A 25,550-nucleotide genomic window follows, 5' to 3' on the forward strand; every position below is an offset into this window, starting at 1 on the left:
GGTGTGCTGGTAAATTGTTAACAGGGGGCTCTCTCTCGCCAGCAAAGTAAAAGAGAATTCAGGAGGGGCCCAAGCCCACATTTTGGGATCCATTTGTTAAAGTAGCCATGGAGAACCGGCTCCCAAAATTCTTAAAAACTTAACAAACGGCTCTCGAGAGCCTGTGAGAGCCTGCTCCAGCACACCACTGAATAAGAGATGGGAGCCATGGCTACTGCAAGAGATGCTGTCTTAGAACTGAAGCTCAACCACGTTCCTCATCCAGAAGTGGAAACCTCTGGATTAGGGAATGGAATGCCGAACGTAAGAGATTCTAGCATGGTTAACCCAGACTCTGACTCTGAAGAAGTCCTGAACAACCCAGTCTGCCCCGGTTGAAGCCTTTTTAGGAGAACATGTGGCCAGCAGTTTTTCCTAGAAGTGAAGAATTTGTTAAATCTTTCTTATAGATGCAGTAAGTAAGCTCTGGACAGGATGAAAGTGGGGCTGGCCGGTTCAATATCAATATATATATATTCAAACTCTCGGGCAGTGGTGTACCAAGGGGAGGGCGGTGGGGGCAGTCCGCCCCGGGTGCACGCCGCTGGGGGGGGGGGGGTGCCGCGTGCCTGTCGGCTCCGCTCGTTCCATGCTCCCTCTGCCCCGGAACAGGTTACTTCCTGTTCTGGGGCAGAGGGAGCATGGAATGAGCGAAGCCAACAGGCGCGCGGCACCCCCCCAGCAGGTAAAAATGCACCTGGGGGGGGTCGCGCTGCACGTGGGGGGGGGGGGGCACATCGGCGATCCGCCCCGGGTGTCAGCCACCCTAGGAACGCCACTGCTCTCGGGGGCCTATTTTCAACAAAGTAAAGGCAGAAAAATCACTTTACTCTTTAGACCTCCAGTATGGAAGTCTATTCATCAGTGTTCAGTAAAACAATGGAACCAAAGATTCCTTTGAAGTAGACCCTAATTACATTATTCACAGACCTTAATCAGCAAACACAGGTACCTGAATCCAGCTTAGTCAAAGTTAAAAGTGATTGTGTGTCAGTGAAGGCTGGGTAATTAAACTCCACAATCTACAAAAACACAATGAAGAGGTCTGATGGACTTAATTGCATTATCAGTGGCGTAGGTACAGGTGGGCCACAGCCCACCCAATTTGGACTCAGGCCCACCCAAAATTGTGGCACTCCCCAAATCCCACCAGCTAATGATTTCCTCCTCAGGCAGCCAATGCTCTTCCAAACGGCAGCTGGCAACACACACCGGCCCCTCTGCACATGCTGAGTTTTCATCCACGCAAAAGCACTGAGCACGAACGGACTAAAGGCAGTGGCGTCAGCTCAAGTACTGCCAGCTGATGTTTGGAAGAGCACGGGCTGCCCGAGGAGGAGGAAATGTTCAGCTGGTACAGTTTGGGGATCCCCATGAGGGTAGGGGGCGAGGCAGGATGAGGAGAGCAGAGCGGAGAGGGGCCAGGAGGGACTGAATTCTGTGCCCATCCATTTTGGGCTCAGGCCCACCCAAAATTGGCTGTCTGTCTACGCCCCTGGTAAAGGCACAGATCGAATATACCTCTGAACCTCCCTCTGGTGGAGTTAAAGTTATTGTGGGAAAAGTGTATATACAATTATAATTTCACTTCTGCTACAAAAGCACAAATTAAAAATAAAACCGCGTGTTGTGGATAATCCCTACATATACTGGAGAGGCATACATAGTAACATAGTAGATGACGGCAGAAAAAGACCTGCACGGTCCATCTAGTCTGCCCACGATAAACTCATATGTGTATACCTTACCTTGATTTGTACCTGTCTTATTCAGGGCACAGACCATATAAGTCTGCCCAGCAGTATTTCCCGCCTCCCAACCACCAGTCCTGCCTCCCATCACCGGCTCCGGCACAGACCCCGTATAAGTCTGCCCTCCCCTATCCTAGCCTCTCAACCACCAACCCCTCTTCACCCCGCCACCCAATTTCAGCTAAGCTTCTGTGGATCCATTCCTTCTGCACAGGATTCCTTTATGCGTATCCCACGCATGTTTGAATTCCGTTACCGTTTTCATGTCCACCACCTCCCGCGGGAGGGCATTCCAAGCGTCTACCACCCTCTCCGTGAAGAAATGCTTCCTGACATCTTTCCTGAGTCTGCCCCCCTTCAATCTCATTTCATGTCCTCTCGTTCTACCGCCTTCCCATCTCCGGAAAAGATTCGTTTGTGGATTAATACCTTTCAAATATTTGAACGTCTGTATCATATCACCCCTGTTTGGCAAACTCCAAAACATTCTCACTATTGTTTTCTTCATAAAGGATAAGAATGCCTGTAAGCTGAGATCTCTGTTAATTCACAATCTGAAGCCCTAGTATACATTTTCCTATTTTCAGTTCACTGTCTGTTGAAAGGGGAAACAGCATTACTCACGAAATTATTTCCCCCCCCCCCCCTCCGGTTCTGCCTGCTCCATAGCTTGTCCTAGGCAGGAACAAGATTTCTATAGTGACTCTGGAATTTCTAAAAAAAAGATTGTTTAAAGTCTGTTATACATTTAGGTTGTATTCTTTTAGTAAGTGCCAAAGGTCAACTGACGGTTCATCAGCAAATATTCTCACAATGTAAGTCCTCTCCGTTAGAACTGGCCGCAGAGAGATGAGATAAATCTGTTCTCTGTTTACCCACTTAATAGCTGCTACAAGAGATATTCGTAAATTCAGCCTGTTCCTTCCTATTGAATTTAAGAAAAGTACCAATTCAGAAAACCAAATAACTTTTCAACTTACCTAATTAAAATGCAAACAGGCCCAAAGAAATAAAGAAAGAAATGACTTTTCACTCTAAAAAACGTAATCAATTCTCCCATCTAAGGGGCAACAGTGGTTAGGTTTTGTGTTCCTCAGTAACAAAGACCTTTGCTGTGGTTTCTTAACAGGGTTCCAACATAAAGTCATGGATTCCATTCAATTTAAAATAAGTTCTCTCTTCTATTATTAATAGCTATTTGGGAAGGTCTTTTACAAAAATGGTCCTAATTATCAATCTCAATATTGAAAACATATACTGTAATTATCCAACCCAGATCACAAAAGTAAAGAGCTTCCTGTATATAGCCACTGATGTAGCTTTGTCCTTTCAATATAGTATAAGATCAGATTCTGAATAATAATTATTATTATTAGCATTTGTATAGCGCTACCAGATGCATGCAGCGCTGAACAACTGACACAGAGAGATAGTCCCTGCTCAATAGAGCTTACAATCTAAAAATACAGACAGATAAGACAATTAAGGGCGAGGGAAGTACTGAGTGAGAAGGAACAAGGGGAGGGTAATTTGGCTAGGAGCCAAAAGCAGCGGTGAAAAGATGGGTTTTCAGCATAGATTTGAAAACAGGTAGAGATGGAGCTAGACGTACAGGCTCAGGAAGTCTATTCCAGGCATAAGGTGCCGCGAGGGAAATAATGTATCAGGGAAAAGAAATACCATGATGCAAAATATTCAGAATCATGATTTCCATTATTCTGTGTGCAAGCCTTTGTTTTTCTTTCTTAAAACTACACTGAAATTCACTAATACCTAAAGGATCCTTGTAGGGAAACACAAAATGGGAAATAATTTTACTAGTCCAAACTATATATATAATGCAACACTACAATTTAATGCTCATATAAACCACAGGCCCTAAAAGTGTGATCCCATACTTACTTTTCTAAGTTCCTCATAATGAAACTGCTGAGTGGAGCCTCAGGAATCTTGGGCAAACATTCCCCACCCCCTCGGGGAACTGTTCCTGACCCCAAATCATGGGGTTCAGTCCCCAATCTCCATTGAGAATGGGTCAGACTAAACCTTCATTGTTCTGTCTGCCAAATCTTGACTCTCTTCAAGATTTGTAATCTGGCTCCCAGCCAGATTGGCCTAGGCCCACTAGACTTCCTGAGCATCTCCTACTGGCGTCTCTTGCCCTAAGCAAGCTTGATTAGCCACTCTGCAAAAATAAATATATTCCCAGTTAATAAACAATAAAATATTCTTCCCTCACATAATTTGTGTTTCTCTCAAATGTCCTGTAACTTAAGAAAAATAGTCCTACATATGAAATATAGATTCTCTCATGGAATATTCACGTTGTCCACAAGAAGGCAGTGCTAACCAATACAGACATAGTAACATAGTAGATGACAGCAGAAAAAGACCTGCATGGTCCATCCAGTCTGCCCAACAAGATAAACTCATATGTGCTACTTTTTGTGTATACCCTACCTTGATTTGTACCTGTCCTCTTCAGGGCACAGACCGTATAAGTCTGCCCAGCACTATCCCCGCCTCCCAACCACCAATCCTGCCTCCCACCACCGGCTCTGGCACAGACCGTATAAGCCTGCCCAACACTATCCCCACCTCCCAACCACCAGCCCCGACTCCCACCACCGTCTCTGCCACCCAATCTCGGCTAAGCTCCTGAGGATCCATTCCTTCTGAACAGGATTCCTGTATGTTTATCCCATGCATGCTTGAATTCCGTTACCGTTTTCATTTCCACCACCTCCCGCGGGAGGGCATTCCAAGCATCCACTACTCTCTCCGTGAAGAAATACTTCCTGACATTTTTCTTGAGTCTGCCCCCCTTCAATCTCATTTCATGTCCTCTCGTTCTACTGCCTTCCCCTCTCCGGAAAAGGTTCATTTGCGGATTAATACCTTTCAAATATTTGAACGTCTGTATCATATCACCCCTGTTTCTCCTTTCCTCCAGGGTATACATATTCAAGTCAACAAGTCTCTCCTCATACGTCTTGTAACGCAAATCCCATACCATTCTCATAGCTTTTCTTTGCACGGCTTCCATTTTTTAACATCCTTTGCAAGATACGACCTCCAAAACTGAACACAATACTCCAGGTGGGGCCTCACCAACGTCTTATACAGGGGTATTAAAACCTCTTCTGCTGGTCACACCTCTCTCTATACAGCCTAGCAATCTTCTAGCTATGGCCACCGCTTTGTCACACTGTTTCGTCGCCTTCAGGTCCTCAGATACCATCACCTCAAGATCCCTCTCCCCGTCTGTACCTATCAGACTCTCCCTGCCTAACACATACGTCTCCCTTGGATTTCTACTCCCTAAATGCATCACTTTGCATTTCTTCACATTGAATTTTAATTGCCAAACAGACCATTCTTCTAGCTTCCGCAGATCTTTTTTCATGTTTTCCACTCCCTCCGGGGTGTCCACTCTGTTGCAAATCTTGGTGTCATCCGCAAAAAGGCAAATTTTACCTTGTAACCCTTCGGCAATGTCACTCACAAATATATTTAATAGAATCAGCCCCAGCACCGATACCTGAGGCACTCCACTACTCACCTTTCTGTCCTCCGAGCGAACTCCATTTACCACCACCCTCTGGCATCTGCCCATCAACCAGTTCCTAATCCAGTTCACCACTTCGGGTCCTATCTTTAGCCTGTCTAGTTTATTCAAGAGCCTCCTGTGGGGAACCGTGTCAAAGGCTTTGCTGAAATCTAAGTAGATTACGTCCATGGCACTTCCTTGGTTTAATTCTCCGGTCACCCAGTCAAAGAATTCAATGAGATTCGTTTGGCACGATTTCCCTTTGGTGAAACCATGTTGTCTCGGATCTTGCAACTTATTTGTTTCTAGGAAATTCACTATCCTTTTCTTCAGCATCGCTTCCATTACTTTTCCAATAATCGAAGTGAGGCTTACCGGCCTGTAGTTTCCGGCTTCTTCCCTATCACCACTTTTGTCAAGAGGGACCACCTCCGCCGTTCTCCAATCCCACGGAACCTGTCCCGTCTCCAAGGAGTTATTAAATCTTTAAGAGGACCCGCCAGAACCTCTGTGAGCTCCCTCAATATCCTGGGGTGGATCCCATCCGGTCCCACTGCTTTGTCCACCTTTAGATTTTTAAGTTGTTCATAAGTTGTTCACAGACTGTTGCTAGGGGAAAACAAAGAACTATGGGGCCCTTTTACTAAGCTACGGTAGGGCCTATGCACATGCGGTGTGTGCCAAAATTAGAGTACTGCCAGGCTAGCGTGCCTCTTGGCGGTAATTTCATATTTGGCATACACTCATTCTGGCAGTAGAAATTAATTTTTTATTTTCTACTATCTTTACGTTTCTACCATATGCGGCATTTCTGGTGGTAATTGGTACACACCGATCGGTTACCGCGTATGTAGCGCATGAGCCCTTACCGCTAGATGGGTGACAGTAAAGGCTCAGGCCATAAATAGGTGTGTGCTAGTTTTAATTTTAGCACACGCCCATTAACAAAATGCCCTTTTTCCCAAATATGGTAAAAATGGCCCAGCATGCACCAAAAACATGCCCACACTACCGCAGGCTACTTTTTACCACAGCTTAGTAAAATAGGGGTCCTGTTAATGTCTGAGAACTCACCATTGGGAACACTGATGCCAGGAACATGCAACTGAATGCTAGGAAAAAAAAGAAACAGAGTGATGGACTGAAAAACACACAAAGCCCCCGAGTGCTCTCATATAGCTGTGTATGAAGGTAAATTGCTACTACTACTACTAACTAGCATTTCTAAAGCGCTACTAGGGTTATGCAGCGCTGTACAATTTAAACATAGAAGGACAGTCCCTGCTCAAAGAGCTTACAATCTAAAAGACAAGAGAACAATCTAAAGACAAGTGAACAATCTAGAGGACGAGTGAACAGTTAATCTGATAGGGTGGATAGATTGGGGCATTCTATCTATCTCGAGCGGTTAGGCGCCGAAGGCAGCATTGAAGAGGTGAGTTTTAAGCAGAGATTTGAAGATGGGTAGGGAGGGGGCATGGCGTATGGGTAAAGGAAGATTGTTCCAGGCATAGGGTGAGGAAAGGCAGAATGAGCGGAGCCTGGAGTTGGCAGTGGTGGAGAAGGGTACTGAGAGAAGGGCTTTGTCCTGTGAGCGGAGGTTACGGGCGGGAACATAGGGGGAGATGAGGGTGGAGAGGTAGTGAGGAGCCGCAGACTGAGTGCATTTGTAGGTAAGGAGGAGGAGCTTGAATTGTATGCGATATCTGATCGGAAGCCAATGAAGTGATTTGAGGAGAGGGGTGATATGAGTATATCGGTTTTGGCGGAATATAAGACGTGCGGCAGCGTTCTGAACTGATTGAAGGGGGGATAGATGGCTGAGTGGGAGGCCGGTGAGGAATAAGTTGCAGTAATCAAGGCGAGAGGTAATGAGAGTGTGGACGAGAGTTCTGGTGGTGTGCTCAGAGAGGAAAGGGCGAATTTTGCTGATGTTGAAGAGGAAGAAGCGACAGGTCTTGGCAGTCTGTTGGATATGTGCAGAGAAGGAGAGGGAGGAGTCGAAGATGACTCCAAGGTTGCGGGCAGATGGGACGGGGAGGATGAGGGTGTTATCAACAGAGATAGAGAGTGGAGGAAGAAGAGAAATGGGTTTAGGAGGAAAGACGAGGAGCTCGGTCTTGGACATGTTCAGCTTGTCCGCAATGTCGGATAAACAGGCCGATACCTTGGCCTGGGTCTCCGCGGTGATGTCAGGTGTGGAGAGGTATAGCTGGGTGTCATCAGCATAAAGATGATACTGAAAACCATGAGACGAGATCAGCGAGCCCAGGGAAGAGGTGTAGATTGAGAAGAGAAGGGGTCCAAGGACAGATCCCTGGGGAACTCCAACAGATAGTGGGATGGGAGTGGAGGAAGATCCATGGGAGTGTACCCTGAAGGTGCGGTGGGAGAGATAAGAGGAGAACCAGGCTTAGAAGTTTATCTCATTATCCTCCTAGGGTAGTGGCATAGCCAGATAGCTGATTTGGGCCCAGAATTTCATCTCCACACCCCTCCCCCAACTAAAGGAAATACCCAAATTTAATTTCCTCCTACCTCCAAAATAACAGAAATATCTGTGCAGGCAGGGATCCCCAAGCCCTGACAGCTGAAAGCCTCCTCCCTGCTGCCTTAGAAACTTAAGGCACTCCATGGTGTGACCGCACCTCGAATATTGCGTTCAATTCTGGTCACCACTTCTCAAAAAAGATATAGTGGAATTAGAAATTGTGAAGAAGGGTGACAAAAATGATAAAGGGGATGGGGCAACTTCCCTATGAGGAAAGGATAAAGCGGCTAGGGCTCTTCAGCTTGGAGAAAAGGCAGCTGAGGGGAGATATGAGAGAGGTCTAAAAAATAATGAGTGGAGTTGAACAGGTAGACGTGAAGCGTCTGTTTACACTTTCCAAAAGTACTAGGACTAGGGGGCATGCGATGAAGCTACAATGTATTAAATTTAAAACGAATCAGAGAAAATGTTTCTTCACTCAACGTGTAATTAAACTCTGGAATTCATTGCCAGAGAATGTGGTAAAGGTGGTTAGCTTAGCGGGGTTTTAAAAAGGTTTGGACGGCTTCCTAAAGGAAAAATCCATAGACCATTATTAATTTGTACTTGGGGAAAATCCACTATTTCTGGGATAAGCAGCATAAAGTGTTCTGTACTTTTTTGTTTGTTACATTTGTACTCTGTGCTTTCCCACTCATGGCAGGCTCAATGTGGCTTACATATTGTATTCAGGTACTTATTTGTACCTGGGGCAATGGAGGGTTAAGTGACTTGCCCAGAGTCACAAGGAACTGCCTGTGCCTGAAGTGGGAATCAAACTCAGTTCCCCAGGACCAAAGTCCACCACCCTAACCACTAGGCCACTCCTCCACTCTCTTATCTTGCCAGGTATTTGTGACCTGGATTGGCCACTGTTGGAAACAGGATGCTGGGCTTGATGGACCTTTGGTCTGTCCCAGTATGGCAATACTTATGTACTTATCTTGGGCAGCTGATGGCAGGTGTCTCTGAGCCAGTACTGCCAGCTGCGGCCCCCCTCCACCATGAATGCTCAGTTTTCACATATTGTGGGAGAATTTGTTGCTTTTGACTTAGGAAGGTGCAGAAGTTGTGAGAGTACTGTAGGTTGAACTAAAATGCGGCAAGAAATGAAGTGGATTGTTGGGAATACTGTCTGACTGCCTGAGAACATGATCTGTGTTTTGAAAAAGCAGACAATTGTCTTGGATGAACCTTTACAGGACCTGCAGCAACCACTATGAGAGGTTTCTTGTAGAGAATGACACGGGGATGCGGACAGAACCCGCAGGGACGGGGCAGAGACAGAGTCTGAAGGGATGGCAGGGACGGGGACAGAACCTGTGGGGATGAACTTTGCCCCCATGTGATTCTCTACATTGAAGCCTGTTAATGAACTGGACCGTTATTTAAGTTTGAGTGATGCAGACAATGATATTTTGATTTTTTTGGAAAAACAAGCAAACATGCTGGCCACAACTGGCAAAATTTGCATGGGGAATCCTATACATTCCTGTTACCAGCACATCTTCTGAGAAGACATCTTCTATTGCAGGAAGAACTGTAGAAGACTGTAATGGAAATGAATTTTAAAGATTGTTTTTCAACCCTGTCTTGAACGAGTAGTGCACTTGGGGTCTGTATTGTTGATTAGAAGTAATTCTGTTTAAAAATGATTAAGTGTTACTGAAACGGGTCCGAAAATCAGAAAACAAAAGACAATTTTGGTTCCAAAGGCAGGACAGCTTTTATTGCTAGCAATTGAACAGTACTGAGTAATCTCAGGATACTGCTCCCTGAGCGTCACCTGACACTCGTTCTTATACACTCTTATCAGTAGTCATGCGCAGTTACAGACAGAGGATCTTACACAAAACCCAGGAAACGAAACTTATCTTTGGCTTTGCACACAACCCTCTATTTCCAACACTGGTCTCTAGTCTATTCACAGTTATTTGGCATTGCATATACCATATAAGGCAATATACTGATAAGCAGCACAAGTTCCAGCTGGTTCTGCTATCTGGTTACAGCTTCTTTTAGCTAAGCACAATAAATTGTCCTTTACAGCAAAATAGTATAAACTGCAGCAAAACAGTAACTTATTTCAGTGTTCCAGCACATTTACACAATACAGCCTCTATGCATGGATCACGAGACTGGGCTGGCAGAGCCAGCTGCCCTAAATTGCTGACTACTACAATTTGTTATCTAGCTGCTGGTTAACAAATACATACTACTAGTAAAAGTCTAAACTGCACAGGTTTTGGTCTTAGTCTAGGCTCATTATATGTAAGGCACAAAAGGTCCAGTGCATTAATAAAGTATGGCTAAAAGGCCAAAAGCAGAGTTAGAGTCCATAAGTATAAGTCCATCAGTAGGCACAAAACATGAGGTTGTTCTGGTGGTCAGTAGTATTCATAGTATTCGAATAGTATCCGGCGTTCCACCCCTTCATTCCCCCCTTTTGATACTTGAACATCCATCTGATGGAGAGTATCATCTCCAGAAGCCCTGAAAGGGAAGAGAGAGAGACAAGAAGCATTAGCAGGGAGGCAAAAAGCGAGCCCTAAGCCCTTGCGCAGCCGTTGGTTGCTTCGCCGGGGTTGAGACGGAGGGTCCCTAATGGAATCCCCCCCCCTTTGTATCCGGTCTTATGCTGACACAAGGGTACTGGCCCATTAAGTGACTCAGGAGGTGAAAGGTGCACGTCAGCCACAAGGTGCTTCATCGTCAGCTTCATCAGACTGGGGAATGGGGGAGTACATCTGGAGAGCCATAAGTTGGGCAGCAGCACGGCGGTCAGCGATGCTTTCCATGGTGGAGCGGAGACACCTGAAAACTAAGGGGAGAGACAAGGGTATTAATAAGCAGGACAACAAGAACAGGCCACCCATGACGAGGATACTCTTGAGGCTCCCAGAGGTCGGTAGCCAGTTGGTTAAAGAGGGATCGGTTAGCTCTCTCCACTATTCCACTGCTCTGGGGTCTCCATGCACAATGCAACTTCCAGTCGAGGCCCAGTCTCGTACTGAGCTGTTGTGTAACTTCGCTGGCGAATGCAGGGCCGTTGTCGGAGTTTATCTGTCTGGGAAGGCCGTATCTCGGCAGGAGGTGATGGATCAATAAGGAAGTGACGTCTTTCGCCATTTCAGTTCTGGTAGGCTGGGCCTCAATCCATCCAGTGTAGTTACACACAGCGACGAGGATGGCTTTATATCCCCGTGCTGGGGGCATATGCGTGAAATCAATCTGACAAACGTGGAAGGGGCTAGTGCCTGGGAGAACATGTCCTGGCATAGGACCGGGCCCCGTTCTTGGGTTGTTCCGAGCACAAGTTGCGCATTGGCTGGAAGCATTTTTGGTCCACAGGGACAGGTTGTTGAGGTCGAGTAGGCGTCCCAGAGCTTCCTTGCCCAGGTGTGTGCGGTCGTGGCCCTCCTTGGCCACAGTCCATGCCAGGGCTTCAGGTATCCATATGCTACAGGGCGTTGCCAGGTGCCGACCAGTTGGGTGAGGACTCCAAGTGCCAATCCCTTCTTTTCGTCGATGAACAAGTGGAACGGCTTAGTCATATCTGGCAGTCCGAGCGCTGGTGGGGCCACAAGGGCCTCCTTGAGGTCCTGAAGGGCTTTCAGTTCGCTTTTCTCCCACCGGAGATCTTGGCCCTCGAGTTCAGGCCCCTTCAGTTTGGCATACAAACTGTGGGTCAGGATAGCAAAATTGATGATCCAAATGCGGCAATATCCAGCGGCTCCGAGGAGTGCCCACAATTCCTTCTTCTTATTCGCAGGGGTGGGTTGGTTGCGGATAGCTTGGGTACGGGGTGTACCGAGCCTCCGGGTTCCTTCTCGGAGGCGAAATCCCGGGTACGCAACTTCGATGTCGCATATCTGTGCCTTCTGTCGGCGGGCTCGGTACCCTAGGGCTTCCAGGGTTGTCAAGAGGTAAAGGGTAGCTTCTGCACAGTCCGTGTACGTTTCACGGCCCACCAACAGGTCGTCCACGTATTGAACGACCGGCCCATATTCGTCCTGATACGTCTTCAGGTCCTGGGCGAGTTGGTCGCCGAAGAGGGTGGGGGAGTTCTTGAATCCCTGGGGGAGTCGGGTCCAGGTAAACTGCTGCTTATTACCAGTCTGTAAGTCTTCCCACGTGAAGGCAAACAATTTCTGGCTGTCGGCGGCGAGGGGGATGGAGAAGAAGGCGTCCTTCAGATCAATGACACTGTACCACTTGGTCTGGGCTGGCACTTGGGCTAAAATGGAGTAAGGGTTCGGTACGAGAGCAACTATGTCGGCCACCTGGTTGTTGACCTTCCTTAAGTCTTGGACGGGCCTGTACTCGGGGGTTCCTGACTTCTGGTAAATTTCAAGACTCCCTGTTGGGGGAGTTTCTGTAAATGCGGGGGTTTCTTCAGGGAGATGGATGAGGAGTAGGTTCAGGAGGGTAGGGTTCTTGACAGGCTTTCTTGGCTGCCTCGTCCGCACGTCGGTTGCCCCGGGCTATGGAATCTGTCTTCCCTGTGTGGGCCCTACAGTGCATCACAGCGACTTTTCTTGGCTTCCACACAGCTTCAAGCAGGTGACAGATTTCAGGGGCATTTGCAGCCCGCTGTCAAGAACCTTCAGGCGAACACTACACAATCAACAGGTCACCAACGTACTGGACAACCGGTCCATATTTGATCTGGCACATCATCAGATCTCTGGCGGGTTGCTATGTCGAGCTGAATAGGGTATACTGTGTGTGTGGGACTGGATGAACTTTAGGATCTTGTGTTTGCAACATGAGACAATACATGCGATCTTGAAACAATATCATACAGGAAACAATCAGTGGCTTCAGAGGCGTTAGTGATGATGCCTATACCAAGTAAGCAAAAAGAAATCATTACAATTGAGAATGTATAGCAATATTCCTATATGGACCACCAGTTTAAATGCTGGCCTAGAGTTTAGCAGTCTATCTAACAAAATCCAGCATTGGTGCAACCTTAACAGAGTTATTTTGGGATATAAAGGTTACAATTCTAGAAAGTTCATTGCAGTAATAGGCAACAACCCTGAGAACAGAGGAGAATGCGGTGGCCAGGTCTGTTTCAGGAATGGTGGACAGCAGGCCTTAACACAGACTGGTGCCATCAGTGATCACAGTCAAATGATGTCACGTCCTGCCTGCCAACTAAGGTGAGAGGACAATTTGATGAACCTGAAAAACAAGAAAGAGGACTCCAAACGATACAGGGCCTCTATGTAGGCCTCAGGGCATAAATGATAATAATTCACTCAATATCTGGTCAAACCCTTAACAAAATGCCATTAGCTTACTTCTATACTCAAATTTCATGCTTCTTTTGATAGGTAATACAGAATAAAATGAATTGCTATTCTGGCCTATCCCCAAAGAGTATAGTCCTGTTCAAACACTTCCACAACCCTTCTATCTAACTTACAAGTGTACTTTCGTAGCACATAATCATGTACTCCTGCCATGTGGTTATTCACACTATTCACACAACTTGCACATTGGCAGTATATCTTTTACAAGCTTCAAACATCTCAGTAACCTTTCAATGACTGGGAACTTGCTTCCATCTTCTTCACAATGTGATTCATGGTACACCTCACCTCTCTGGACAACCTGGTTTAAGCGTCCAGCTAAAATCATGAGACATATGATTTATGGAGAAAAGTTAGAACAAGGATGATGTCAGCACGTAGGCAGGTGCCTAGAAATGTTCTATAGCAGCACAAAGCATTCTCATTCAAGGTACATTAACAACTTCTTAATCTGAACATTCAGCTAAATTCCTTTACCCTGGAGGGGGCAATATCTCTGGAGTCACAATTGCCCAAGGTAAAGTAACACAGATATATTTATCACAAGCATGATGAATTAAACACATTAAGTAGGTTAGTAGACAAACGGTTCCTTGCCTAAATCACATTATTAAAACAAAAGTCTGTAATTGTGAGTCTTATCTGTCTGCCCTAGTCTAGACCGCAAGCTCCTCTGGGCAGGGACTGTCTTCCTTTTTTTTTTTTTTTCTTTCTGTTTTTCTTTCTTTCCCAAAGCAACTTGGGCATGTAATACACACAAAGATCAGCAGAGGGAGCAAGTCATCAATAAAAGAAAGAAGAGTGACGTCATAAGCAAACAACTGAACACTGAAACAACGAACAACGAACACTGGAAATCCACATGAAACCTAAAACTTATCTCTCTGAAATCTCAATTACCTGGGGTACAGAACATACACGTGGGATATTTCACCAGACAAACATTTATTGTACAAATCCTACTGATGTAGGTACAGAGAATAGGCAAGAAATAGTCTGCAAGTCTCATGAATAACTTAGGGATTTGCATCCCTCCTCTGCAGTGGAGGAAAACAAATTTAGTGCAATACAATTAAGCAGCTGTGATTTGCACTGCCTACGAGACTCATAAGGTTTGCATAAAAGGCAACTGCTCATGGCTACAGGCAGCTGATATGTCCCTGAAGAAAAGCACAAACTGGACCCTTTTTTTTTTTTTTTTTTTTTCCCAAATGCAGGGTTTGTTTAAACTGAATGTAAACAAGCTGCCACCAGCTCTCTCGGTAACTTTGACATAAGCTACAAATCTGAGGTTTAAAATCCAATGTTTTAGCTTTTGGGGTGTGGGATACCTTCTGTGGTTTTCTTTACATTCTTTAGGGACTATGGTCAGTAAATGAACACGATACCATAAATCTCACAGTAAATTACAACAGATGCACCGTGCTTTGAACCCAAGTGCAGCATGGAGCTATAAGAATACAAATATTAAACCTAATGTAATAAAAGAGAAACAAAGTGAGGCAACCCAGGCAGTTGCCTAGAAGGGCACTGGGATAGCACAAAATCCTGTTATACAAGGTATATAAAATTTGTAATAACTACACAATCCAAAACTCAGCTAAATAATTCCTATTTATTTATTTATTTATTTAAACCTCAGAAAATGCCGTCATGCACCTTTCAGTAAATCACAAAGTTGAAAGTTAACATAGCGTGACAAAAACAGCTGGAGGAACATCAAGGCTGCATTCCTGAAGGGAGGCTTTATATTTAACCTCCGTAATACTATACCCATAAGACTTAAAGAAAAGCATGAATTGTCATACCCTTTTTAACAACCAGATTCAAGAAAGATAAACAACATTATCCCCAGCAACGAAATCCTGGTGCTGCATATACAAAGCTTGCACCGTCTGCTATAGAATACATAGTTCTCCTGTTTCAGAGAAACAAAATCTTATCTCTCTATGAAAAAACAACACGTCAAAACGTCATGACGTCGAGGGCGGAGCTATAACACTCGAGGGCCGAAATGCGAGGCAAACGCGAACCCCGAACAAGTAACGCAAGTAGCTCCGAGGGACGGAGGGAGGGGGCCCCTTGCTAGCGTCCGTTTCATTGCACTCAGAAACGGGCATTTTTTTTTTTTTTTTTTTCCTAGTATCTTATAATAACTTCTAACATGATGCAACAGTTAAGTTCAAAGGCTCATATCACTCTGTTAACATGCACCCGGAGTAATTATTTCCTCGAGCCCACTCCCACCACCGGCTGTGGTCTTATGAGTGGGTCCCAAACCCCGGACTGCTTTTACTCTATAGCAGCCTAAGACAACAAAAAACCTGCACTCCTCAGCTGCTGAACAGTTCATCTGGTTCTCAAGCACGTTATCTAAACACATTCCATTCTACAGCTCATGCAGCTCGTGTACACAAGGTCATGGAATCTGCAGTTCAGAGAAGCCTGAGTCTACATTTTCATACGCCACAAGAAACCCTCCCGTTCGCTGCTCGGTTTCGTCGTCGGAGCCTAGTGAGTTTCGGGACCTAGTCTTATACCAATAGTCCGTATTAGTCACTGGCTAAAAGAGGGTGATCACGCCTCTTCTTCGGTCCTTACTGGGCCGGTCACTACGTAGAGTATACTCGCCTGTCCGCCGGGGTCGCAGGCCGCGCCGTCGTACGCTTCTCTCTGAAATAGAAAAAGGTGTCTTGCCGGAACCTCACAGCCCCACTTCCAGTCAGCCGGAATCAATCGGCCCTCCGCCGGGAGGTGAACGCTGAAATCAGCGGTGGCCACTTATCACCTTCTCGGGAGGGGGTCGATGAGCCGACCCGGCTGCAGTGGGGAGGGGAAAGAATATAATCCATTTCCCTTTTGTTGTCCCATCTGGGGTGCCAATGAAACGGGTCCGAAAATCAGAAAACAAAAGACAATTTTGGTTCCAAAGGCAGGACAGCTTTTATTGCTAGCAATTGAACAGTACTGAGTAATCTCAGGATACTGCTCCCTGAGCGTCACCTGACACTCGTTCTTATACACTCTTATCAGTAGTCATGCGCAGTTACAGACAGAGGATCTTACACAAAACCCAGGAAACGAAACTTATCTTTGGCTTTGCACACAACCCTCTATTTCCAACACTGGTCTCTAGTCTATTCACAGTTATTTGGCATTGCATATACCATATAAGGCAATATACTGATAAGCAGCACAAGTTCCAGCTGGTTCTGCTATCTGGTTACAGCTTCTTTTAGCTAAGCACAATAAATTGTCCTTTACAGCAAAATAGTATAAACTGCAGCAAAACAGTAACTTATTTCAGTGTTCCAGCACATTTACACAATACAGCCTCTATGCATGGATCACGAGACTGGGCTGGCAGAGCCAGCTGCCCTAAATTGCTGACTACTACAATTTGTTATCTAGCTGCTGGTTAACAAATACATACTACTAGTTAGGGTTACCATATGGCTCCAGAAAAAGGAGGACGGATTGAACCAGCCGGGTTTTACTTCCATTGCTTTCAATGGAAAGCAATGGAAGTAAAACCCGGCTAGCTCAATCCGTCCTCCTTTTTCTGGAGCCATATGGTAACCCTACTACTAGTAAAAGTCTAAACTGCACAGGTTTTGGTCTTAGTCTAGGCTCATTATATGTAAGGCACAAAAGGTCCAGTGCATTAATAAAGTATGGCTAAAAGGCCAAAAGCAGAGTTAGAGTCCATAAGTATAAGTCCATCAGTAGGCACAAAACATGAGGTTGTTCTGGTGGTCAGTAGTATTCATAGTATTCGAATAGTATCCGGCGTTCCACCCCTTCATTACCTTAAAGGATTGCTTTTCAACCCTGCTTTTGTCCGATAATACACTCTGAAATCTTGTCTTTGACCGAAAGTTACTTTTCTTGTATGCAGAAGATAAGACACAGCTCTAACTAATTTGGTATGCAAAGAGGAGGACAGCATTTATTTCCCAGGCCCAGCTTGGCCACCTGGACTTGGGAAAGCATGTGACCACGTTAAGCATTCTGTAATTTTCCATAGAAGCTTTCTGTAACTTTCCTTAGCTGTGGACATGACCTCAGAGCCTAATAAAAAGGGAGGGCTTGTCACAGTAAGGTGGGGTTCATCTGCGAGTAACGTACGGACTGCGCAGAAGGTTTGTTCCTGGTCCAAATCTCCTAGCTCTTACTGCGAATCGGGCTCCCCCAGCTGATGATAAGAGCCTGGATGGTGGAGACCAGTGATGATTCTATGTATATACTGTATTGCTTCTTTTCCTGGTCTAAGAGATGTAGAAACCAGCGATGTAATGATTGTTTGTATAGCTAATCATTGTGTTTGCTTCTTTTCCTGGTCTAAGTGATGTAATGATTGTGTATAGAGTTAATCATGGTATATGTGCTAACCATTGTATATATATATATATATATATCTTCATCATTGTAGAATTTAGCTCCTCTAATAAAGGTTTTCATTTACTTATTACGAATCTAAAAGAATCCACGGTAATTATTGAGCAGTCTGTGTTAGTGAGACAGGCTGTAAATCCATAGCATTACAAAGACAAGAGATGTAGGATGAATCCTGAGATTGTTGATGACTTATTCTTCCATAAATTAAAAAATCATAACAGTGCATTATAGGGCTTATTTCTCCCCTGGTAGGGCATAGAGAAGGGTTGGATTTTGTATCCCTGGAAATTTTAACAGGGTGGATTAGGATTCCTTGGAGTAGTAGAAGTCAGCTGTTGGGGTTGGAAGGGTAGAGGGTGGTGGTGGTGGGGTTATTATAGTTGCTTGTTGTTATTATTGTTTTCTATTTGTGATTTATAAACAACAGTTGTTCTTTAATAAAAAGTTTTAAATATAAAATCATCAGTGTTTGATGCTTCTGCAGATAAGGACAGAGCCTACAGGGACAACCTGCGGGGATGGAGACTGTGCCCACAGGGGCAGGATGGGGATGGAGACAGAACATGTGGGGTGGGGACAGAGGAAGAGCCCATGGGGTCTGTCCCCGTGTCATTCTCTAGTTTCTTGGCCTAAAGATGGAGCCGGTGCTCTTACTATAGGTTCAGGGGCATCTGCCTGGTGAACGTCTCGTGTCTGCAGCATTTTTGAGATACATTACATGTGTGAGCCCCGCTGTCCTTAATTGTGGTTTAGACTTTTATTTATTTACTAGGAAAAAAGTCCCGTTTCTGACACAAATGAAACGGGCACTAGTAAGGTTTTCCTCGGAGTGTGTGTGTTTTACAGAGTGTGTGTGAGAGTGAGTGTGTGATAGAGAGTGAATGTGTGAGTGTGAGTGAGAGTGTGTGCCAGGGGCCCTCTCCCTCCCAGTTTCAGGGTCCGCCCTCCCACGCACCCAGTTCCAGGGTCGTTGCCCCCCTCTCTCCCTCCCTCCCAGTTCCAGGCTATTTGCCCCCCCTCTCCCCCCCCCCCTCCAGCCACCCTGCGATGTTTAAGTGAAAAATTAGGCAGCTGTGTAGTGAAACAAAAACACACCTCCAACGTTGTGAAGCTGACTCCGTGGCTTCATTGAAGTGAAGGGTTGGTAAGGTTCGTCAGATTCGTGAGTCTGTAACCATCTCTCTTGGCCAGGGTTGCCAGGTTTAAATAAATTTTCCGACCCAAAACCAGTTCAAAACCCGCCCAAAACCGCACACCCCCGCCCCTGCCGTCATCAACCCCGCCGCAGCTGTCATCAGCTCCACCCCTGCCGTCATCAACCCTCCCCCGCCATCATCAGCTCCGCCCCACCATCGCCAACCACGCCCCCGACGTCACCAACTCCGCCAACAAAGTCACTGACATCATTAACACATTGTTAACAGGTCATTGACACGTCTTAAGCACGACCCCCGCAGGGCGAGAAAACCCGCAGCCAGCGGAGAAAAACAACCCGCCCAACGAAATTAAAAACCGCCCAAAAAACGCGACCCGCAGCGGGCAAAAATTTCCTGCAGCAGGTCGCGGAAAGCCGCCCAATTGGGTGGGAAAACCGCCAATCTGGCCCTCGCGCCTCTGATAGGTCCGCCGCCCTCGACATCAAAACGTAATGACGTCGAGGGCGGCGGACCTATTAGAGGAGCGAGAGCGGGGCCGAGAGAGATGGTTACACAGATTCACGAATCTGACGAACCTTACGAACCCTTCACTTCAGTGAAGCCACGGAGTCAGCTTCAGAACGTTGGAGGTGCTTTTTATTCTAGTAGAGAAGAGTTTTGTTTTGTCTAGATCCTTCTTTCAGTCTGTCTTTGGGCAGCTTTAGGGTGGCTTCATTTGGTAGGGTTCTTGCATTGACTCTAGTTAGTGTATGTACAGGAACAGCTCCTTTGCTGTTATTAGTAAGAAGCTGCAGTAGATGGCAGCAGTCAGAGGCGGCTCTTACCCAACCCCATCCCTCTTCCCTCTCTCCCTGCTCCTCTTCTGTCTGATCTAGCTCATACCTTCCTCCCTTCCTTGTCTGTTGGCTGCTACAGCCTCTGCCATTAGGAGACAAGAGCAGCTGAGAAAGCAGTGCCGGGAGCCTGGGCTGGACATCGTGCAGTGGAAAGGGCAGGAGAATGGCTCTTGGGGTTTGTGCTCAGCAGGTAGGAGACTGGCAGGAGGTGGGCAGCAGGGGATGCAGTGCCAGGCAATGTCATGCAACCTCTGATACACACATGGTGCATGGAGCAAGCAGACGAAAAAGAAAGTTCTTCCTGGTTCCCCTCCATTCACAGGGCTGCTGCTCCTGAGCCAGCAAAGAGGGAGCCGGGCTGGAAATTGAGGTGTGGAGAAGGGCAGGAGAATGGCTGCAGGGCTTTGTGCTCAGCAGGTAGGAGACTGGCAGGAGGTGGGCAGCAGGGGATGCAGTGCCAGGCAATGTCATGCAACCTCTGATACACACATGGTGCATGGAGCAAGCAGACGAAAAAGAAAGTTCTTCTTCCTGGTTCCCCTCCCTTCACAGGGGCTGGAAATGGTGCTGTGGAGAAGGGCAGGAGAATGGCTGCAGGGCTTTGTGCTCAGCAGGTAGGAGACTGGCAGGAGGTGGGCAGCAGGGGATGCAGTGCCAGGCAATGTCAGGCAACCTCTGATACACACATGGTGCATGGAGCAAGCAGACGAAAAAGAAAGTTCTTCTTCCTGGTTCCCCTCCCTTCACAGGGCTGCTGCTTCTGAGCCAGCAAAGAGGGAACCAGGGCAGGAGAATGGCTGCAGGGGCTTTGTGCTCAGCAGGTAGGAGACTGGCAGGAGGTGGGCAGCAGGGGATGCAGTGCCAGGCAATGTCATGCAACCTCTGATACACACATGGTGCATGGAGCAAGCAGACGAAAAAGAAAGTTCTTCTTCCTGGTTCCCCTCCCTTCACAGGGGCTGGAAATGGTGCTGTGGAGAAGGGCAGGAGAATGGCTGCAGGGCTTTGTGCTCAGCAGGTAGGAGACTGGCAGGAGGTGGGCAGCAGGGGATGCAGTGCCAGGCAATGTCAGGCAACCTCTGATACACACATGGTGCATGGAGCAAGCAGACGAAAAAGAAAGTTCTTCCTGGTTCCCAATCCCCTCCCTTCACAGGGGCTGGAAATGGTGCTGTGGAGAAGGGCAGGAGAATGGCTGCAGGGCTTTGTGCTCAGCAGGTAGGAGACTGGCAGAAGGTGGGCAGCAGATTAATAAATTAGCCTGGCACCGCTCAGTCCATTCCTGGGGCTCTTTATTCCCTGCAGCCCCTCAGACTCTTCTTCCTGGTTTTCCTCTGGCTTTATAAAGCTCTCTGTTTCTGCTTCCTCTGATCCCTTTAGATTCATATTCCTCCTCCCAATGTCCTCCAACCCACTCTTGTTCCTCACTCCTTAGCCCCCTGTTTGGATTTCAGGCCACTACATAAATGTCGGAACGGTTTTCTCTTCCCTGAATTGTAAATGAAAGTTTAAATGTTTTTGTTTCCAGATAGCGCCTTGTACTGTATTTTGTCTGTGTTGCATCTGTATTTGCTGATTGCAGGGGAGTGGAGGAGTAGCCTAGTGGTTAGTGCAGTGCACCGTGATCCTGGAGAACTGAGTTCGATTCCCACTGCAGCTCCTTGTGACTCTGGGCAAGTCACTTAACCCTCCTTTGCCCCTGGTACAAAATAAGTACCTGAATATATGTAAACCGCTTTGAATGTAGTTGCAAAAACCTCAGAAAGGCAGTATATCAAGTCCCATTTTCCTTTCCCTACCCTTTCCCTATTTGAGATTCAACGTGGAAAACAAACCAGCAGATCAGTATCTGCTTTCTGGGACCCTATTTGAGATTCTACATGGAATGTTGCTAGTGAAATAGCAACAGAAAACGTATTTACAATATCAATGTCTCTGGTAACATTCAACCACTTGTATACACAAACCAGGACTCTTAGCCACCAACTTCAAGAAAGTGCTAGCAAAACAGTTCACACCAGTATAATGTGGCAGATCTATAATTTATATGTATAGAGTACCCTCAGATATAAACCACTGTAACTGCAGTCAATAATGCTGCTAAAAAGTGGCATAGCACTTCTTTCATTGGGTAACTCTGACAATTTTTTGGGGAGAGCAACATATGCTCATTTTTTTATGCATCCCAATCACCACAGTGCTATAAAATCACTTGTAACTTTTAAAATAGTATATACTAGGTGAAAACTGTGCACTTATCTTTTGAGTTCTTGCCTCCCAGGCAGAACTATCTTGCCTTGTTAAAACATTTATCAGTTGCCTTTCCCTGGAACTGCCAACTGATAAATGTTTTAACAAGGCAAGATAGTTCTGCCTGGGAGGCAAGAACTCAAAAGATAAGTGCACAGTTTTCACCTAGTATATACTATTTTAAAAGTTACAAGTGATTTTATAGCACTGTGGTGATTGGGATGCATAAAAAAATGAGCATATGTTGCTCTCCCCAAAAAATTGTCAGAGTTACCCAATGAAAGAAGTGCTATGCCACTTTTTAGCAGCATTATTGACTGCAGTTACAGTGGTTTATATCTGAGGGTACTCTATACATATAAATTATAGATCTGCCACATTATACTGGTGTGAACTGTTTTGCTAGCACTTTCTTGAAGTTGGTGGCTAAGAGTCCTGGTTTGTGTATACAAGCTAGTGAAATAGCAACATTCCATGGAGAAGAGATCAGCAATGTGGCCGTGCAGGGCGTCAGACTCACAGAAAGCACGCTTCTTCTTGGAATGTTGCCAGTGGAGGAGTAGCCTAGTGTTAGTGCAGCAGACTCTGATTCTGGGGAACTGGGTTCAATTCCCACTGCAGCTCCTTGTGACTCTGGGCAAGTCACTTAACCCTTCATTGCCCCTGGTTCAAAATAAGTACCTGAATATATGTAAAGCACTTTGAATGTAGTTGGAAGAATCTCAGAAAGGCAGTCCCATTTCCCTTATCCTTGTTTGCATCATGCATTATATGGTTACGTATAGGCCGGTGGATTCCCCAGAATCACTGCATCCACACAAACCCTTTTTCTGAAGTCACCACATTGGCTCACTGTTAGGAGTGGACAACTCAGTGTACCCCAAAAGGAGGACACTCCCCTCTAGAAATGGATGAATACTATGGAAGACAAAACTTGCCTTTAATTTACATGCATCTATATAAATATCTGTATAAGCAAATTATACAACATTGCAAATTATTAATCAGGCTTATGACCTCTGAACCTGGCTGAGCCTGATCAGGTCAGGACTCCTTTTTCTTGCACAGAATTCCCCACCTCCCTCCCTGCCAAAATGTGTTTTTAATATCCGTTGCATGATTGATGTGCTGGGAAATGGTAAATGTACACCTGTGTCCATCCTGATCAGGGGGGATCTATCTGGAATACTAAATTTGGTACAAACAAGGCTTGAATTAATAGTGTCCAGAGTGAAACTCCTAGCTATGAATTCAGTGGTTGAGGCAACAGGAGATAAGGAGGTGTTTTTTTCAAAGCACTTGAGACTTGCAAAGTTACGTGGAGTGGCATTTTCGATAGAACGTCTAAATATGAATTTGGACTTTTTACACAAAACATCCAATTCTTAACAGGAAAGAAGGTCATTTTTGAGAAAAATAAACCCATCTACCTTTTGTTTTCAAAAATACTATGGACATTTTGTTGTTGTTTTTTTTTTTTTTGTTACATTTGTACCCCACGCTTTCCCACTCATGGCAGGCCCAATGTGGCTTACATATTGTATACAAGTACTTATTTGTACCTGGGGCAATGGAGGGTTAAGTGACTTGCCCAGAGTCACAAGGAGCTGCCTGTACCTGAAGTGGGAATTGAACTCAGTTCCTCAGGACCAAAGTCCACCAACCTAACCACTAGGCCACTCCTCCACGTTTTTTTTTGGGAGGGGGGGGGCATTTTCGGAAAAAAAAAACGTTCAAGTGCAAAACGTCCAAAATCAAGCCATTGGGACGTAGGAGGAGCCAGCATTTTTAGTAGACTGGTCCCCCCGACATCCCAGGACAGCAGTCGGGCACCCTAGGGGGCACTGCAGTGGACTTCATAAAATGCTCCCAGGTACACATCTCACCATTGCTCCCTTACCTTATGTGCTAACCCCCCCAAAACCCACCCAAAACCCGCTACCCCCAACTGTACACCACTACCATAGTCCTTACAGCTGATGGGGGCACCTATATGTGGGTACAGTGGGTTTCTGGTGTGTTTTGGAGGGCTCACAGTTACATCCACACGTGTAACAGGTAGGGGGAGGTAGGAGCCTGGGTCCACCTGTCTGCAGTTCACTGCACCCACCACTAGATCCCTACAGGGACCTGCATGCTGCTGTAATGGACCTGAGTATGACATCTGAGGCTGGCAAGTAATGTTCTTAATCACAATTTTTGGGGGTGAGAGGGGGTTAGTGACCACCGAGGGAGTAAGGAGAGGTCATCCCTAGTTCCCTCCAGTGGTCATCTGGTTATTTAGGGCACCTTTTTGTGCCTTAGTCGTAATAAAAACAGGTCTAGCTCAAAACGTCTTAAGTTTTAGTCCTGGAAGTTTTTGTTTTGTTCCATTATGGCTGAAAGACGTGTAAGTCTTAGGAATTTCGAGAGGACATGAAATGAGATTGAAGGGGGGCAGACTCAGGAAAGATGTCAGGAAGTATTTCTTCACGGAGAGGGTGGTGAATGCTTGGAATGCCCTCCCGTGGGAGGTGGTGGACATGAAAACGGTAACGGAATTCAAACATGCGTGGGATAGGCATAAAGGAATCCTGTGCAGAAGGAATGGATCCGCAGAAGCTTAGCTGAAATTGGGTGGCGAGGGGAAGAGGGGTTGGTGGTTGAGAGGCTAGGATAGGGGAGGGCAGACTTATACGGGGTCTGTGCCAGAGCCGGTGATGGGAGGCGGGACTGGTGGTTGGGAGGCGGGAAATACTGCTGGACAGACTTATACGTTCTGTGCCCTGAAAAAGACAGGTACAAATCAAGGTAAGGTATACACATATGAGTTTATCGTGGGCAGACTAGATGGACCGTGCAGGTCTTTTTCTGCCGTCATCTACTATGTTACTATGAATGCCCAAGTCCTGCCTTGAACATGCCCTTGGCATGCCCCCTTGAGATTTGGACGGACTTCTGACGGACTTCAGAGAACAATGTCTAAAAAGAGGTTTCAAAAATACTGATTTGGACGTTTTTGTGAGAAAACGTCCAAATGCAGACTTATGTCACTTTTTGGACTTTTTCTCTTTTGAAAATGAGCCCCATAGTAAGCTATGGAACTTTAGAAGCCTAAGTGCTTTGAAAATGAGCCCCAAAGTACTGAAACCAGCATTTTCAGTTTCTCCTGAAACTGAATCTGCGACCGAAATCGGCCGCTTGGTTTCAGGAGAAACTGAAGCCGAAAACGAACTGCTCCCCCCTGGCGGCAGCTCCCCCCTTCCGGGACTGCCACCGGAGATCCCGGCAGCCATCTTGACATTGGGATCAGTGCTTCCTGTTCCATTTTGCACCACGGCAGGGTTGCCTAAAATCCAGGATTGGTCTACATTCTCCCTCTTGGAATTTTTTTTTTTTAAAGTATATTTATTATTTTCCACAAATCCAGTACATCTTCCAATAGTTCAACACAATACAAAACCAATATCTGTCTACCTCATAAAGAGTCTACACATCCCCTCTCCAGGCTAGATCTAAGAAAGTGAAAGTGTCAGACGCCAGACGAGAGAAATTCAAGAAGCTGCTTTAGTGACGCTACAAAACAACCATAACCTCAATCTAGAGAAAACGAAGCTAAATTGATCAGATAATACGGTGAAAGATCCAAATAGTGACCTTTTGGATAGCAGAAAGACTCCTGATGCAAGCCAGATAGGCCGAAACACAGCTGTGTCGAGTCTTGCCCACCGATCTTTTT

General features: G+C 46.0%; 1 protein-coding gene across 1 annotated transcript in view; it reads left to right on the top strand.

Moving 5' to 3' along the window:
- Positions 1–207: 207 nt before the first annotated feature.
- The window catches only part of LOC115462791 (zinc finger protein 271-like), a 38,211-nt gene continuing 12,868 nt past the window's right edge, over positions 208–25,550 (top strand). The window contains exon 1 of the mRNA XM_030192835.1: positions 208–303. Within this exon, the coding sequence (XP_030048695.1) occupies positions 208–303 (96 nt within the window). The remainder of the gene's footprint in view (positions 304–25,550) is intronic.

Source organism: Microcaecilia unicolor, chromosome 1 (genome assembly GCF_901765095.1).
Source record: "Microcaecilia unicolor chromosome 1, aMicUni1.1, whole genome shotgun sequence".
In the NCBI taxonomy this organism is placed as follows: Eukaryota; Metazoa; Chordata; class Amphibia; order Gymnophiona; family Siphonopidae; genus Microcaecilia; species Microcaecilia unicolor.